This window comes from Mytilus trossulus, chromosome 3, assembly GCF_036588685.1.
Source record: "Mytilus trossulus isolate FHL-02 chromosome 3, PNRI_Mtr1.1.1.hap1, whole genome shotgun sequence".
NCBI lineage: Eukaryota > Metazoa > Mollusca > Bivalvia > Mytilida > Mytilidae > Mytilus > Mytilus trossulus.
The window spans coordinates 52,688,005-52,706,636 of NC_086375.1; the positions used below are offsets into that span (position 1 = coordinate 52,688,005).

General features: G+C 32.9%; 1 protein-coding gene across 4 annotated transcripts in view; it reads left to right on the top strand.

Moving 5' to 3' along the window:
- Positions 1 to 7,933: 7,933 nt before the first annotated feature.
- LOC134711806 (protein timeless-like) overlaps positions 7,934 to 18,632 on the top strand; it is a 34,761-nt gene continuing 24,062 nt past the window's right edge. The window contains exons 1-6 of one of the 4 annotated variants that reach the window (XM_063572702.1): positions 7,934 to 8,123; positions 13,141 to 13,214; positions 14,995 to 15,145; positions 15,808 to 15,902; positions 16,235 to 16,296; positions 17,240 to 17,414. In XM_063572702.1, coding sequence (XP_063428772.1) covers positions 15,031 to 15,145; positions 15,808 to 15,902; positions 16,235 to 16,296; positions 17,240 to 17,414 — 447 coding nt within the window. In that variant the 5' untranslated portion in view covers positions 7,934 to 8,123; positions 13,141 to 13,214; positions 14,995 to 15,030. The other 3 variants (XM_063572701.1, XM_063572700.1, XM_063572703.1) reach the window with 3 other exon arrangements.

Sequence of the window (18,632 nt, forward strand, 5' to 3'; positions counted from 1 at the left end):
GATTATGCATTGTTTTTGGCAGGTTTAAATTTGTATTGTTGATGATTTGTGACATTTTTCCTTTATAATAAGACGGTGCCTATTCATTTAAAAATTCTAATAACATTATAGCATGCTGGTATTTAACCTTTTTCAATATGTCAAATCATTTTAAACTATTAATTAGTAATGGCGATTGTGTTAACACATCAGCCCATGGTGTCCGTTTAACATTTATCTTTAAAAGTTATCAAAGGTACCAGGATTTTAATTCAATTTCAACTAGAACACACCCGCGAAATCGCGGGCATTTAGAGCGTATTTGAAAGGATTTAAAGTGTTGTAGAAACAAATTTGTAAAAGATTTAATGACTTGAGAATATCAGGAAAAGTATCAAAAGTCATAGGTACTTGGGGACAGGAAAATGTTTTTTTAACCCTCCTCCTTTATTTCCAAAATGCCCATTTTTTGTTTTCTATTAATTTCATTATGAACATACATTTAGTGTACATGTATTATGAACATTCCAGTCAGGAGCCTGTAATTAAGTGGTTCAGTGATATTTGTTTTTCGTTCTTTTTTTGTACATAAATAAGGCTGTTAGTTTTCTCATTTGAATTATTTTACGTTGTAATTTCGGGGCCTTTTATATAAGACTATGCAGTATCGGCTTTTGCTTATTGTTGAAGGCCGTAAGGTGACCTTTAGGTGTTAATTTCGGTGTCATTTTGGTCTCTTGTGGAGAGCTGTGTCATTGGCATTCATCCCACATCTTCTTTTTTTGTGAAACATTTAGTGACTTGAGAAATTCAGAAAAGGTATCAAAAGTCATAGGTAATTTGGGACAGGATAATTGTTTTTCTAGCCCGGCTCCTCCTTTTCCACCAAAAAAAATCTTTTTTTTGTTTGTTTGTTCTCTATTAATTTTAATGACACATGAATAATTTTAGCAGTTATCTGTATATTATGAACATTCATTAAAGGGGGGTCAGGACAGAGGCTGATTTAGGGGACCCCCCCCCCCTTTTTCTGGAAAATAATTGGTTGCTTATATAGGGAATCACTGAAGCATAACCAAATCGGGCCCCTCTTAGGCAGTCAACGGGCCCCTGCGTATGAAAATTTCTGGATCCGCCACTGCGAAGAGGCCCTGATCCCAATATCCCGGGCTTTAAAACATGAAATCCCGAGGCTCTGAATTTATTATACAAATTAAATATCTCGACATCCCGAAATTCGAAAAAAGAAATCCCGGATCCCGAAATGGTCAATCCTTAAATTTCGATCTTAAAAACACCCGTTCCAGACGTCCCGAAAGTGTATTTTCTTCTTAGAGTCAATTCGCAGTTTAATAATTGATCCACAGCAGTAGCCTCACCTTTTGCTTATTGTTAGAGGCCGTAAGGTGACCTTTAAATGTTAATTTCGGTGTCATTTTGGTCTCTTGTGGAGAGTTGTCTCATTGGCATTCATACCACACTTCTTTTTTTGTGAAACTTTTAATGACTTGAGAATTTCAGAAAAGGTATCAAAAGTCATAGGTAATTTGGGACAGGATAATTGTTTTTTCTAGCCCGGCTCCTCCTTTTTCCACATAAAAATTCATTTCATTTTGGTCTCTTGTGGGGGTCGGGGCAGAGGCGGATTTAGGGGGCCCGCCCCCCTTTTCTGGAAAATAATTGGTTGCTTATATAGGGAATCACTGAAGCATGACCGGAGACAATAAAAAGACATTCAGACAATAGTATGGAAAAAAAAACGGGGGTTTAACGCATATGCTGTTTAATGGTTAGGAGTGTTTGCTCTTCAAGTAGCAACCGTCATGTTGCTCATGATGAGTAAATATTCCGTGATAAGTAATTAAATCAATGAATATTTGATGAGCCAAAACTGATATTTCTAGATATTCAGTTTCAACTATTTGGTATATAAATTTACTTCTGACGTCGTTATTCAGTTTGTGCACCAAAGAAAATAAAGGTTTTATAATAAAGATTATGCATTGTTTTTGGCAGGTTTAAATTTGTATTGTTGATGATTTGTGACATTTTTCCTTTATAATAAGACGGTGCCTATTCATTTAAAAATTCTAATAACATTATAGCATGCTGGTATTTAACCTTTTTCAATATGTCAAATCATTTTAAACTATTAATTAGTAATGGCGATTGTGTTAACACATCAGCCCATGGTGTCCGTTTAACATTTATCTTTAAAAGTTATCAAAGGTACCAGGATTTTAATTCAATTTCAACTAGAACACACCCGCGAAATCGCGGGCATTTAGAGCGTATTTGAAAGGATTTAAAGTGTTGTAGAAACAAATTTGTAAAAGATTTAATGACTTGAGAATATCAGGAAAAGTATCAAAAGTCATAGGTACTTGGGGACAGGAAAATGTTTTTTTAACCCTCCTCCTTTATTTCCAAAATGCCCATTTTTTGTTTTCTATTAATTTCATTATGAACATACATTTAGTGTACATGTATTATGAACATTCCAGTCAGGAGCCTGTAATTAAGTGGTTCAGTGATATTTGTTTTTCGTTCTTTTTTTGTACATAAATAAGGCTGTTAGTTTTCTCATTTGAATTATTTTACGTTGTAATTTCGGGGCCTTTTATATAAGACTATGCAGTATCGGCTTTTGCTTATTGTTGAAGGCCGTAAGGTGACCTTTAGGTGTTAATTTCGGTGTCATTTTGGTCTCTTGTGGAGAGCTGTGTCATTGGCATTCATCCCACATCTTCTTTTTTTGTGAAACATTTAGTGACTTGAGAAATTCAGAAAAGGTATCAAAAGTCATAGGTAATTTGGGACAGGATAATTGTTTTTCTAGCCCGGCTCCTCCTTTTCCACCAAAAAAAAATCTTTTTTTTGTTTGTTTGTTCTCTATTAATTTTAATGACACATGAATAATTTTAGCAGTTATCTGTATATTATGAACATTCATTAAAGGGGGGTCAGGACAGAGGCTGATTTAGGGGACCCGCCCCCCCCCCTTTTTCTGGAAAATAATTGGTTGCTTATATAGGGAATCACTGAAGCATAACCAAATCGGGCCCCTCTTAGGCAGTCAACGGGCCCCTGCGTATGAAAATTTCTGGATCCGCCACTGCGAAGAGGCCCTGATCCCAATATCACGGGCTTTAAAACATGAAATCCCGAGGCTCTGAATTTATTATACAAATTAAATATCTCGACATCCCGAAATTCGAAAAGAGAAATCCCGGATCCCGAAATGGTCAATCCTTAAATTTCGATCTTAAAAACACCCGTTCCAGACGTCCCGAAAGTGTATTTTCTTCTTAGAGTCAATTCGCAGTTTAATAATTGATCCACAGCAGTAGCCTCACCTTTTGCTTATTGTTAGAGGCCGTAAGGTGACCTTTAAATGTTAATTTCGGTGTCATTTTGGTCTCTTGTGGAGAGTTGTCTCATTGGCATTCATACCACACTTCTTTTTTTGTGAAACTTTTAATGACTTGAGAATTTCAGAAAAGGTATCAAAAGTCATAGGTAATTTGGGACAGGATAATTGTTTTTTCTAGCCCGGCTCCTCCTTTTTCCACATAAAAATTCATTTCATTTTGGTCTCTTGTGGGGGTCGGGGCAGAGGCGGATTTAGGGGGCCCGCCCCCCTTTTCTGGAAAATAATTGGTTGCTTATATAGGAAATCACTGAAGCATGACCGGAGTGGGCCCCTCTTCGGCAGTCAACGGGTCCCTGCGTATGAAAATTTCCGCCACTGCGGAGGGGCCCTGATCCCAATATCCCGGGCTTAAAAAAAAATGAAATCCCGAGATTCTGAATTTTTTATACAAATTAAATATCTCGACATCCCGAAATTCGAAAAAAGACATCCCGGATCCCGTAATGGTCAATCCTGAAATTTCGATCTTAAAAACACCCGTTCCAGACGTCCCGAAAGTGTATTTCCTTTTTACAGTCAAATCTCAGTTTAATAATTGATCTACAGCGGTCATTGATATATTATTCAGACCCTCTCTTTAAAAAAAAAACCCTGTGACTGCCGTGGATAGTAAACTTGAAAATGATATCAGACAGAAAATACACTTTATTCGTAGTATATGTATTTGTTTCAAAGTAAAAATAAAAACTCAAACCGGGGTCTAATCTGACTTTAATGATCGATATAAGACAGAAAATACTGTATTCGAAGTATTAATGTATGTTCAAAGTATACAGAAAAACGTAAACCGGAAGTCTGATCTGACTTAAAATTTCGCCCAATGAAGGAAACATATCCGGACGTCTTTTTTCTCATTTTTCACCCAAAATAACTCAATCTGAATAATCATATGAATGGATGACAAATGCGATTTTGCACTGTACCGATAGGACACAGAGTCATGATGATTAATTTATTGTGGAAAGAAGAGAAGCGACACCCAAAATGAGGTCTTCTCGTTTAATAGTATAGAAGACAAGGAATATTGTTCTTCCTTATTTGTGCACTAGATGACATCAATGTGTTCTTAATAGAATTTAATTTGTATTGGGAGGTGTAAACATATGTTGTAAATAAAACGAAACTGATAATTTTGAAATGTTCCATCTAAATAAAGAAGTGGTATTTCATTTGAAATAAAATCTTGCCTGATATGTAACCTTTTTCAAATCATCATTACATTTTATACTATTGGACAGTGACTATTAACCTGTTGAAAAGGGTCCTTCTAAATAAGGAAAGATCATTCCAAATAATGATTTGAAAAAAACATAATAGCTTTCGGGTATCTTATTTTTCTCTCTAAATTTTCATACCGGCTTTTAAAATAGTCCTTTCTGAAAAATAAGTCCAACCTTTTAACTATATAAAGACAATTCCCGTTATCCTTTTAAAAAGCTGGGAACATACAGACCTGACAAAGTTTGAGTTGTCTAATATATATGTCATAGCATGGTTTCTAGCTCAAAATGGTACAACAGTTATCCTATGTTGTATTCGTCGATGCTATAAACAGGAATGTGACTTAATCCCTTAAACAATAACCCATTAGTGAAACCATATAATGATAACATATAATGCTGTCCGTAAAAGTTGTAATATGCATGAAGAATATAAAACTTCTATTCAATAGGTTCTATCAGAAGTCCATTACTAGTATTTGACTTCTGGTTCTATTCAACAGCGAGCTTTTTACTTTGTACGAGGCATCATTAGAAACTCATATAAATGTCTTGCCAGTGGCGGATCCAGCACTTTTCACAAGGAGGGGCCTGCTGGCTGACCTAAAGGAGGGCTCCAGTCATGCTTCAGTGATTCCCTTTATAATTAACTAAATTTTTCCCGCACACGGAGGGCGCCCCCCACCCCTTGATCCGCCTATGTTTGCATGAATTAAGTTCATTACTGATATCTTATATTTTAATACGTATATAAAACCGGACGAAAAGCATGTATATATTTGGACTATCATCTTTCAGACTTTATTATGTATTTTATTGTCATTTTTAGCTCCAACTTCCCAACAAAATTATCTTTTAATTTAATATGTATGATTCTACTGATCTGATAATGCACTCCGTATCTACGTGTCATGAACAGTTTTTAGCAGGTTATCTTAATAATGGACAATAATTACTTAATCCGTAGTTACATGTATTTCTTTATTATTCTGATTTATGCCTCTTGGAAATTTTGTATATTCAATCTACGAAAGGTTGTCGATCCGTAAAACACATGACTAAATATTGTAACATTGTTTATGTGTTTATATTCTTGTCTGAATGTTTGTTTAATTGTTTAACTTTATACCGACCTGAATCGTCATTTGATCAGTAGTCAGCACGTATACCAGTGTTCATTTCAACTTGAGCTCTTAGAGAAAACCTTTTTTTTCGTATAATTCCCAAGTCGCTTGATTATTGTCCATTGCTATATCTTGTCAGAATAATTTACTGAAACTGCTGTCTTCGAACGTAGATACGAAATCCATTAAACACACGTTTAAACAAGAAAATAATTATGTTTCAACTTTGAACATTTGATGAGCTTTAGGTGAAAATTACTTCGAAACCTTCACATCAGCTCAACATTCATCAAAGATCGTGCCTGTAAAGTATTAGTCAGACCGCAAATGGAATACGCCACGCCAGTATGGGACGTACACACCAGCAAATCCACATAGATAAAATAGAAAAAAGTACAAAGATGAGCAGCACGATATGTAACCAGCAAACATAGAAATAGAGTCAAGTGTCAGCAATATGATAACTGAATTAGATGGAAAAGCATACACTCAAGACGGAAAAGAAGCAATTCATATTCAATTTGACATATAAAAGCAGTGATAATGTGTCAATTTTGTTATGATAGTAAAATAGACGAAATTATGAATGCATTCCAAATTCATAACTTGCTACAACAGGCATCTTCAGAAAGAGTGACTACATCTGGAAATCTGATATAGATATAGTCATATATGATCATATAGGTATTAAATGAAACAAAATAAAAATAGTGTATGTATACTTTAACATGTTTAAAAATAACATTTAGATAAAATTATAAACATTTTACAACAATAATAGTTCAGGATAGAATATAGAGAGAGAGATAGATGAGAGCAAATTCTGGGATCATCATGTGTCTCTTGAATCCCTCAGAACTGTACTGCATATTTTTTGTGACAAATTATGATCAATGATTCCGATCTATAACTATGATAACTGTACGTGGATAAAATGAATATATATATAACTGACTTAGATGTTTGTATTTGCCAAAATTAGTGTGGATTGCTATGTCTGGTTCTATTGTCTAGTGGGATCATAAGGTTAAGGCACTGGCTACGGTTACATGGAAATGTAACAATAATAAAAATATTATTGTTACATTGGAGACTAATTGCCGGAATGCAAAGTTGGGTAAGGAACTGATTAATTATGAATGTAACAATAATTATTGAGGCTACAGTTACATTGCGTTATGTTACACGAAAAACAGTAATGTACGCTAGATTTATTAAACTTAAATTGTTTTGTTGCTTAATTCTTTCATATGTACTAAATAATACTTGTTAAAATGATAAATAATAAATATCATTATTCAAATACAAATGGTGTTTAAATAGTTTAACGTATTAATGGTTTTGATTTTCTTAAAGATACATGTATACTACTTCTGATAAGTAGTGCCAAAGGCTAAAAATATAGTTCATGATGGTTTATTGTTGAGAACTCGGGCTGAGAAAAGTGTGCCCTTCTAAGTATTTAACTGCACAGCTACTTTTATAACTTTCATTATACTTTGAACAATGGACGAAGAGAATCCTATTACCAATTTTGTATTGGGTGAAACTGAGTAGTCTTAGGGTGAAAGCATTAAAACTTGGGATGCGTTTTAAACGAAACTGAAACAATATCAAGACACAAACCTACAATCAAAAGCAAAGTTTGCTAACTGTGAACTTAAATACTATGAACTTCTGTATACATGTTACGATGATGTATCCATCCTCAATCTCGTCCATGGCCAGGATGACGTAATTTCGTTTCAAAATCAGATGGAGCTCACCCAAACCAAAGGTATTTTTTTCTCCTTTTTTAACCAATATACATATATACGGATATTGCTTGGAGTTGTTTCCTCAAAAATTTGTCGGACTTGAACATGCTCCAAAAAAAAACACTTCAATGACTGGATATGAAGAAACTGTCATTCTAAATAAAAAAATCAAGAAAGTGTATGTTATTATTGTGTATATTTTATATAAAATAAATGTCTTTAACATTTATTATCATTAGTACATATATTACTAGCCCCATCGTACATTGCTGTTTTTCATGTAACAATAACGCCATGTAACCGTAGCCTCAATAATTATTGTTACATTCGTAATTAATCGGTTCCTTACCCAACAATGCATTCCGGCAATTAGTCTCCAATGTAACAATAATATTTTTATTATTGTTACATTTCCATGTAACCGTGGCCAGTGCCTAAGGTTAAATGTAGGGACTGCAATAATTTTGCAGAACTACTTTGTTTCAAAGCCTGAGCAAATAACGTTCTATTTGTAATTCAAAATGAAATTACTTGTCAACCTTTTAAGCCAATATCAATTTTTCGGGAAGAAGTCTCATATTTAATACATAAATAGCGTGACCTAGAACAGGTAAGAAGGTAAAAACGTGAAAATCACACACGTGCCATCGTTCGGATTACCTCTAGTTTTATAATAGAGATCAAATGTCCTTGACCTCAGTAATATAATTATTGATATGACAATGTTATATCATACCTTTTGAGGGGGAAACAATCTAAAAAGGTAACAATTTAACGATATTTATGGTTAAGATAGCATGTATATATACAATGTATTCATATTTTCTTATAACTTCAACTTCGGCTCATCATGATATCGTTTACAGTCATAATTATATTTTTGACAGTTTTGTTTACATTTCTCTTTCTGTGTCTGAATGAATATCGTCGTGACGATAACATCGCTGGCATTAATGCCATTAGCCTTTTACGATTTCTGTTCATTACAATAGGTTTAATAGTGAATCGAGGTACCGATTATCAGACTTTTTGTACCAGTTGAAACAAATAAGCTAGCTACTTGGCCATGGTGAGATCTGTACTAGAATACGATTAGCTCACAACCAGGGAAATAGAAAAGATAGAAAGCATACAGTAAAGAGGTCTACATTTCATCTTGCACGACTTCAAGTTCCGAGAAACATGGTACGTAACAAATATGCTTTCAAATCTGGAAGTACCACCTCTTCAAGTACAGTCAGAGGAAACATCAGAGGCTGACTTTGTTCTACAAAGTGGTTTAGGGATTGGTGCTAACTATTAAACCATCAAACTACCTGCAAGAATCCAGAAAAAAACGCCAAGTCAAGGCAAAATTCTTGAGTTAAACTGATCGACTGCTTTTAACAGACATCCAAAATAAAAGAACTCTTTTTTTCATAAAACAATAGTGTAGTAGAACCATTTTGAAGATAAGTTGAACATTGTATGCCAAAAGACAGTTGAGGAATTCACAGGCGCCCTTCAAAAGCTAATAAAGACTAACCAACCAGCTCTCCTTCCAGTGCACATATATATCGATCTGTGATAAGGATCAGGCACTGTGAAACATACAGATACAAATAAAGATCTACATGTTATATATACATATACTTAAACGTAATAGGTAAAACGGGTCTTTCACCCAAAATTCAGATAAATTATACATGTTTTACTTTATCTTTATTAGGCATGATTACTGGTGTATGATTTGTTTTTATTATGGAGTGTTTAAAGTTCCAAAATCTCTACTGATCTTATGTTGTACTGCAGTTCAGGAAAGGTACAAATGCATTAACAAATGTGTCCCCACCCGAACTGTGTTGTATATGTATATGTACTGACTTTACATAATGGGTCTCATTGGTGTCTAAGTGTGACACAAGATTGCCAATTTTTTGTAAGCGTGTCACGTGAAAGTCAAATTATTGTGCCTTGAAAAAGGAAAATGAAGTCTTGTGGGACACGGAAATTACAGAAAAATGAGAATTGCTTACGTACATAGTGTAAACGGGATACAGGAATCTGATGAAACAGTAAGCCGAATTCCAGGATCAGACCCCCCCTTGAATAAGACCCCCTACACAAAACTATAGATTTGCTTTCGCACACATCTATTGGGTCAGGGAAACATGGTTCACAGTATCATAAGGACCATAAGATATGTAGGAGTTATGATTCTGCAGCTAGAAAATACTAGGCATAATTTTTACAGTAATGTATACATGGTATATGGATATTGAAATATCTGAAAACCTGTCTTATAAAAAACTGTTTGCCTATGATGATGTGGTGTTGATGGTGCTTTGATGGAAAAGAACTGTCCACATCTTCCAGTATGTCTTATAGATTCTCCAATCAAGTATATATAAAAAATGATTTTATTAATCAATGTGTGCACCTTCAAGAATTGAAATACTAAAAAATGGTCCAGCTTGGTAAAAAAAACGTTTGGATCAGAACACCAATGATTCTTTGATTTTAATGTCCTCAATCTTCAAGTTGCCAAGCATAACTCTACTTCCATCTAAATTTTAGATAAAATATATAAGTAAACCTCTTATTTTGGTCAATTGGCTTCTGTTGGGTATGGTTGGCATAATTTTAATTATTAATGAAACATTCTGAGCTTAGTAATAAGAAGAATCAATAATTTAATGTAAAAAAATATTGTTTTTATGGAAATAGATAATATTATTGTGTTATTTAAAGAACAAATTCACTATTGCTGAGAAAATTCAATTCCTAGCAAGTTATTTTAAAGCAACATAGTATGCCTTACCAAAATGTAGGTGGCGGATGTTATAATTATGGTTATTGTTTCTAAAAATAGTTCAGTAAAACTAAATACTTTTTCAAAAACACTTCATCTGTAGTCTGAACTGTGATGTAGTAGCATTCCTTTCAGTTTCAAGGAAAAATTTGAGTTTCCACCAATGGTCACCACCTCAGTCATACATTTTTGTATTTCAGAGACTGAGAGATTTTTACATAGAAACAAATTTACATGGCTTTACAAAAAAGGATTGCATTGATTACATGTTGTAGGTCATTGTTACATGTATATTAAAATTCATATGGATCCATGCATTTTTCAAACAGTAAAACTTGTTTAAGCCCCACTGAAGCGAATATCACCAATGTGGCATCAAGTTGTACCATAAGGCCTTGTCTGTATGTTTGGAAATTGATTTATGTTCTATAATTTTAGTTTGCGTCAACCAAGTGTTATGAACATTATACACAATGCTTATTACAAAACACGAATCAAGTTGAATTTGGGTGGCATAGATTTTAGCTGTCCAGTGTTTTGCCCCTTTAAATGAAAATTGCTCTTTTTTTTCATTTTCCAACTTAGATTAGCCTCAACCAAATTTTATGAGATTTACATGATTTATACCCAGTGTTTATCACTACAAAACTCAGATCTATTGTGGATTTAGGTAGCGTCTTTTTTTTATGCTAGCAGGGGCGACATCTGCCATCATCTATCTGTATCCCATGGACACATTCCCCATTTTTTTTTCCATCTTAATTTGTATATTTTGCATGGATTAGTATGATTTGGAAATTGATATGTCTTACATTTGCTGTTACATTTTTCTTCATGATATTGAAGAAAATATTTGAATGCTATTATCATGATTATATGAGCATCTGAATATCTCATTTTTATAAAAAAAAAAAAAATGTGAGGCCAAGTCCCTTGTGTAAGGGTAAAACTGAAGAAAGTAAAAAATATAATTTCAATGCTAAATATTTATCATCTGAATTGTAAGCAGTACTTGGTCATACATGTACCTTTTTCATATAGTACATATTGCTGTGTTAGATTTTGATACAGGAGAGAAATATCAAGTATATATTTTTAAAATGTTTAGTTTCAATAGAAGAAATAAACAACTGGAAACAATGTCAAAGCATGAGCTGTCATTTACACCTTTTTAGCTCACCTGGCCCGAAGGGCCAAGTGAGCTTTTCTCATCACTTGGCGTCCGGCGTCCGTCGTCGTCCGTCGTCGTCGTCGTCGTCCGTCGTCGTCCTGCGTCCGGCGTTAACTTTTACAAAAATCTTCTCCTCTGAAACTACTGGGCCAAATTTAACCAAACTTGGCCACAATCATCATTGGGGTATCTAGTTTAAAAATTGTGTCCGGTGACCCCGCCAACTAACCAAGATGGCCGCCATGGCTATAAATAGAACATAGGGGTAAAATGCAGTTTTTGGCTTATAACTCAAAAACCAAAGCATTTAGGGCAAATCTGACATGGGGTAATATTGTTAATCAGGTTAAGATCTATCTGCCCTGAAATTTTCAGATGAATCTGACATTCCGTTGTTAGGTTGCTGCCCCTGAATTGGTAATTTTAAGGAAATTTTGTTGTTTTTGGTTATTATCTTGAATATTATTTCAGATAGAGATAAACTGTAAAAAGCAATAATGTTCAGCAAAGTAAGATCTACAAATAAGTCAACATGACCAAAATGATCAGTTGACCACTTTAGGAGTTATTGCCCTTTATAGTCAATTTTTAACCATTTTTCGTAAATCTTAGTAATCTTTTACAAAAATCTTCTCCTCTGAAACTGCTGGGCCAAATTATTTGAAACTTGGCCACAATCATCATTGGGGTATCTAGTTTAAAAATTGTGTCCGGTGACCCCGCCAACTAACCAAGATGACCGCCATGGCTATAAATAGAACATAGGGGTAAAATGCAGTTTTTGGCTTATAACTCAAAAACCAAATCATTTAGAGCAAATCTGACATGGGTAAAATTGTTAATCAGGTGAAGATCTATCTGCCCTGAAATTTTCAGATGAATTGGACAACCTGTTTTTGGGTTGCGGCCCCTGAATTGGTAATTTTAAGGAAATTTTGCTGTTTTTGGTTATTATATTGAATATTATTATAGATATAGGTAAACTGTAAACAGCAATAATGTTCAGCAAGGTCAGATTTACAAATAAAGTCAACATGACCAAAATGGTCAGTTGACCTCTTTAGGAGTTATTGCCCTTTAAAGTCAATTTTTAACCATTTTTCGTAAATTTTATATATCTTTTACTAAAATCTTCTTCTCTGAAACTGCTGTGCCAAATTGATCCAAACTTGGCCACAATCATCTTTGGGGTTTCTTGTTTAAAAAATGTGTCCGGTGACCTGGCCATCAAACCAAGATGGCCGCCACGGCTAAAAATAGAACATAGGGGTAAAATGCAGTTTTTGGCTTATAACTCAAAAACCAAATAATTTAGAGAAAATCTGACATGAAGTAAAATTGTTAATCAGGTCAAGATCTATCTGCCCTGAAATTTTCAGATGAATTGGACAACCTGTTTTTGGGTTCCGGCCCCTGAATTGGTAATTTTAAGGAAATTTTGCTGTTTTATTTTGAATATTATTATAGATATAGGTAAACTGTAAACAGCAATAATGTTCAGCAAAGTAAGATCTACAAATAAGTCAACATAAACGAAATGGTCAATTGACCCCTGTAGGAGTTATTGACCTTTGTAGTCAATTTTCAATCTGCTTCCTTTGTTTAATATTCACATAGACCAAGGTGAGCGACACAGGCTCTTTAGAGCCTCTAGTTATTTTGCAGAATGGAAACCTCTATATAACAGTAGGATGTGATTAACTTAGCTGAAGCTGAAAATCAATACAGAGTTTTCAAAGGTCTGTAGATAATTACGCACAATACAGTTGTTAGCATAAGATTACACCTGATATTTAGTCATTTGGTTAGATAGAAATATAGGGAATACAAGTGAAAATAGTTTATTTGTAAAAGTAGTACATTACCAATTTAGTTAAAAAAACTGTTCAGGATTTATTTATTTATTTAAAAATGTGGATTTATTGTTGACGCATAATATAGTGTTAATTTTGTGTTTGTGACAGTTTAATTATAAAGGTAGTGAGATTGTATTTCTTTATTGTTGACACATTCATAATATCTAGTATTGATAACAACTCCTCAAGAAATGGTTGTTGGAATAAATAAAAGTGCTCAATATGATTGTCAGGTAAAGTATAATTACATAAATTAACATTATTAATGTTGTTATCTAAGTCTGCTCATGTGTCAATAATCACATTTATATTTCCTTTTTACGATAAGCGACATTGTAATTGCATGCATTCTGAAGATGACTTTCGTTTAACAGGTAACCATTCTAATGTGACTTCATTTTTTTTTATTAGATTGATTGTTTGCTGAACGATCAGTGTTAAAAATTTCAGGACGATTCCAAAAAAGAAAAAGCATATTCCATGTATAGGACAGGTTCCTAAAATAATGTAAAATACAAATCAAAACCATGCAGTTTTCTGAAACTAACACATGTACAGCAACAGTGTAGTCTGGAGATTAATTTGGAAGGAAAATACTTTATATTAATATCTTTCAATTGTGATAGCATAAAGACTTTGGTTACCTCTGTCTCATGTACACACTAACTTACTAAGTCACTGGACGAAAGATATGACAAATAAAAGGTATACCCAAATAACAACACACTACAATGAAAAAAAAAATACCTATCTTTGTCTTATATAAGTTACTATACCATGAAGTATCACAAAGGAGGGGGTCACTTACTGTGTAAAGAGGGGAAGGGATGAGCTGCAGGAATAGGATTCTATTTGCAGCTTTATGGTCAAGAAATTAAGGTGAAATATATGACAAGGTTGCTGGATAAAATCAGAAGCTATCGAAACGATGACATCAGATAAATAGAGAATATTATATAGCATTTTCAATATCACACCTGCATCAACCCGAGACATCAATATAATCACGAGAGCTCTGCTCGAGGGATTATATTAATTGAGGATTGATACAGTGTGTGATATTGAAAATGCCATATCATATACACTTTATTATATACTTAGTAGTATTTCAGATTTTATTTCTCATAGACTGAACAAATTTCTCGGTAGCTAGAAATATCAAAGTTTGCTTCATCACCACCGTCTTTGAAAAAAAAGCATTATGATATATTATTAAATGAAGTGACGTCATACAGATTAAAGGTGTGATAAAGCCTTTGCAACCATGCTGATATCGATATCATCACGGGTGGTTGATACAGCAAGCTTGCCAATGAGTGTATTACACATACCATTTATCTGTATTTACTACTAAGTATATAATAATGATGTTTTCCATATGTATAAATGCCTAAAAATATAAATTATTGTTGTTAATAAAAGTAAATGCCTTAGGTATCTATCTCTCCATGAAAAAGTGTAATCATGCAAGCTAATAATGAATTTTTAGGTAAAAAATATATGATATGTTTGTTTTTTATAATTCAAGATACATATGAAAAGAGTGGAGTACTGGACGTCTCAGATGCTCAATATCTTATGTAAAAGTATACATATTGTCCTTGAACTTTTGTAAATTTTTCTGCATGTGAACATTGTTTTATATTGAAATGTTTTGTTTCAGAAAGCATTAGAAGCCGATAACAATCAAACCAGCAGCATGGATTGGAACAGAGGAGGATCACATTGTATCATGAATGTTGGGGTTAACAGCATGTGTAGTAACCTTGGTTACTTAGAAGATGGGGAATATATCACATCTGATGATTGTGAAGGTACTTTTATATCCCTGTTTTGATAAATTCCCCTTTAATTATAAGTAAAAAAGATTGAACTGTTATACACTATGTCTATGGTATAGTATGGTTAGCAATTATAGCTCAACTTCTCTACTTAACCCATAATAGATTTACCATAAAATGATAAGTTTTTAATATTTTGCCATTTTTTAATTTATTTTTAACTTTAACGAAAATCATATATAATATCATTATGTTTTCAAGCAACAATCTCTGCAAAATTCTAATTATAAAGTGTTGTTTTCATTTCTTACACAAATTTATTTTTATTCATTATACATGTTATAAAAATATTTATAATAAAAAAAAGCTAAGTGTATACATATAATTCAGAGTTTAATATGACATCCATTATCACTGAACTATTTACATATTTGTGTAGGGGACAGCTGAAGGACTCCCTTAGTGGCCTTTGGCTGATGTCTGCTCTATGGTTGGATTGTTGTCTATTTGGCACATTCCCCATTTCCATTCTCTAATTTCAAATAAAAAAAAAAACATAAAATAGGACTGAGATTATGCATATGTCAATATTGGCTTGTTGGAAGAGCCTACTTATATCTAGTTTCAAATTAATTATGTTTGATCACATTTTAATGCATCAGAGTAGAATTTCAGTTTTACATCTCATATTTTAGATACATTGATAGAACTTTTAAAGAACCTTCAAGAAGAGAACCCCATACAGAGAGCATACAGGAGGCAACTATGTTTCTCCAGAATCATAGAACTGGTAATGATTTAAGATTGCATGTTATTTTTTTAAATTTATTAGGCTCAAAGTATATATATAATTCGTCTAATTAGATCTGTAATGTACTTTCTTTTTAACTGTTCACAATGAATTCAACCTAAATTTGGAATCTTGTCTGTCTGGTCTTGTTTGTCAGATACATCTGACTCCAAACCATGTGTAACATACTACAAGAATAGTATTTGCTAGTGTACATGTTTTATAAGTCTGGATTTAGAAATATGTCTTGCAACTCAATTAAGAATCATGTGTCATGTGTGTATCAATAAGTTTTTTTGAATTTGTTTTTTAACTGACTGATATACTTACAGGATATCATTCCATTGATAAAGTATGTCAGAGACCAACCAGAGATATTCAGTGCTGCAATAAGGTAAATAGAATACTAGTCATGTGAAGGATTATATCAGAACGTCACTGTACCACACTCATTAACATTTCAAATTTTCAATATGTTTCTATGTTTTGTACTGGATTAAAAAAAACCTGAATTTTGGTGAACAGATGGATTCTAGCAGATGATAAATGGTTGAAAACCCTATTTTGACCTCAAAAAGATCTTTTTTTTTTGTCTTGATGGGAGTGCTTCTTCATTATCATATACTGTATGTCAGGTATTAATTCACAAGTTCAAGAGCCAAGGGCAAGTTATATTATAATTTTTGTTATCATTTGCAACTTTGGTGTTGCACGCATATACATTAAAATAATTTTTGCTATTATAGAAAATGTCACAGAGCAATCAAAAACCATGAGAAAAATAAATAAAAGGACAACATTATGATTAAAAGAAAAACAACAAAAAGACAACACTGTGCAAAATATTACACAGAAACACAAGACAACACTATGGCTCAAAGAAAATCAACAAAATGACAACACTCCAAAAAACATTTACACAGAGAGCTAAAAACCAGATACCACTTGCTCAAAGAAAATGTCAAAAAGACAACACTTACCAAAAACAGTACACAGAAAACTCTAAACCTTTAACAGCACAAACTTGAAAGAAAAACCTTGTGTGAACTCATGTGCCTAAGAAGGGTTAGCAATAAAATTAATTCAGAATTTTTCCAGAGTTTTGGAATTTAAAGCTTGACTTGTATAGAAACATGACATTGTATAGAAACATGTCTTGCTAAAGACAGTACCTGTATTTTGGTTATTTTTTATTGTTCATTGACATATATCCCAAATTTCTCCTTTTAATTCATTCTGATTTTTAAAAAGCTACCTCCTTTAAAACACAATTTTGTTTTAGTAAATTTATGTGTAATCCTTATTAACCTACTAATACATAATATATACTTCCTCAGATTACTTGCCTCACTGATCCAACCAGTTGAATGCCTGATTTTGGGTATACCTGTTGATGTTACATTGCCATGGGTTCCTGACGTGAAGAGAATGCTATTTACTACAAGAAAGCTGTGCAATGATAAAGACTTGATTCAAGCTATTGTCACAGAGATTATGACAGTTATAACTGATGTAAGTGGATAAAATGTAGATTTTACTATTGTCACAGAGATTATGACAGTTATAACTGATGTAAGTGGATAAAATGTAGATTTTACTATTGTCACAGAGATTATGACAGTTATAACTGATGTAAGTGGATAAAATGTAGATTTTACTATTTTCACAGAGATTATGACTTTTATAAGTGATGTAAGTGGATAAAATGTAGATTTTACTTTTGGCACAAAGATTATGACAGTTATTACTGATGTGAGTAGATAAAATGTAGATTTTACTTTTGGCACAGAGATTATGACAGTTATTACTGATGTGAGTAGATAAAATGTAGATTTTTCTATTGTCACAGAGATAATGACATTTATAACTGATGTAAGTGGATAAAATGTAGATTTTACTTTTGTCAAAGAGATTATGACTTTTATAACTGATGTAAGTGGATAAACTGTAGATTTTACTTTTGTCACAGAGATTTTTACAGTTATAACTGATGTTTGTGGATACAATGTAGATTTTTCTATTGTCTCAGAAATTATGACAGCTTTAACTAATGTAAGGGGATACAATGTAGATTTTACTTTTGACTGCTGCAATTGAATCAGTGGACACAACATTATATCATAGAATATCCAACAAGTTGACATTTTTCAAGTTGATATTTTCTAAGTTGACATTTTCTAAGTTGACATTTTATAAGATGACATTTTCTTGCTGTGTTGAAAATCCATAGGTGGTCTACAGCTGTTTTCTGTCCTTTGGTCTGATTGTTGTCTTTTTGACACATTCTTCAATTTCATTGTCAATTTTATTACATATTGAACACTTTAAACATGTATTATTTGAAAGAAGACAAAATTCACATACAAAAGGTCAAATGGTTACATGTGTCAAATTCCCCTACAATAGATCAAATGGTCACATGTATGTGTGAAGTGTAGATCATTGGCAATTAGGAAGTACAGTTACAGGATTTAGGTCAGGCATATAAAGTCACACTAATATATAAGACTAATGATATATTTTGAATAGTGATAGTTTTAACAAAGGTTGAACAAATATATATGATAACTTTCACACATTCCTAGTATATATTTTTATGAAAAAATTCACATGTACATTTGTCAAACACATGTGAGGTAAAAATGAAATACTATCTATCCATTCATCTGGGCTTTTAAGGGCTTCCACAAGTGAAATGCTTGCTAGATTTTTGATGAAATGTATATCGAA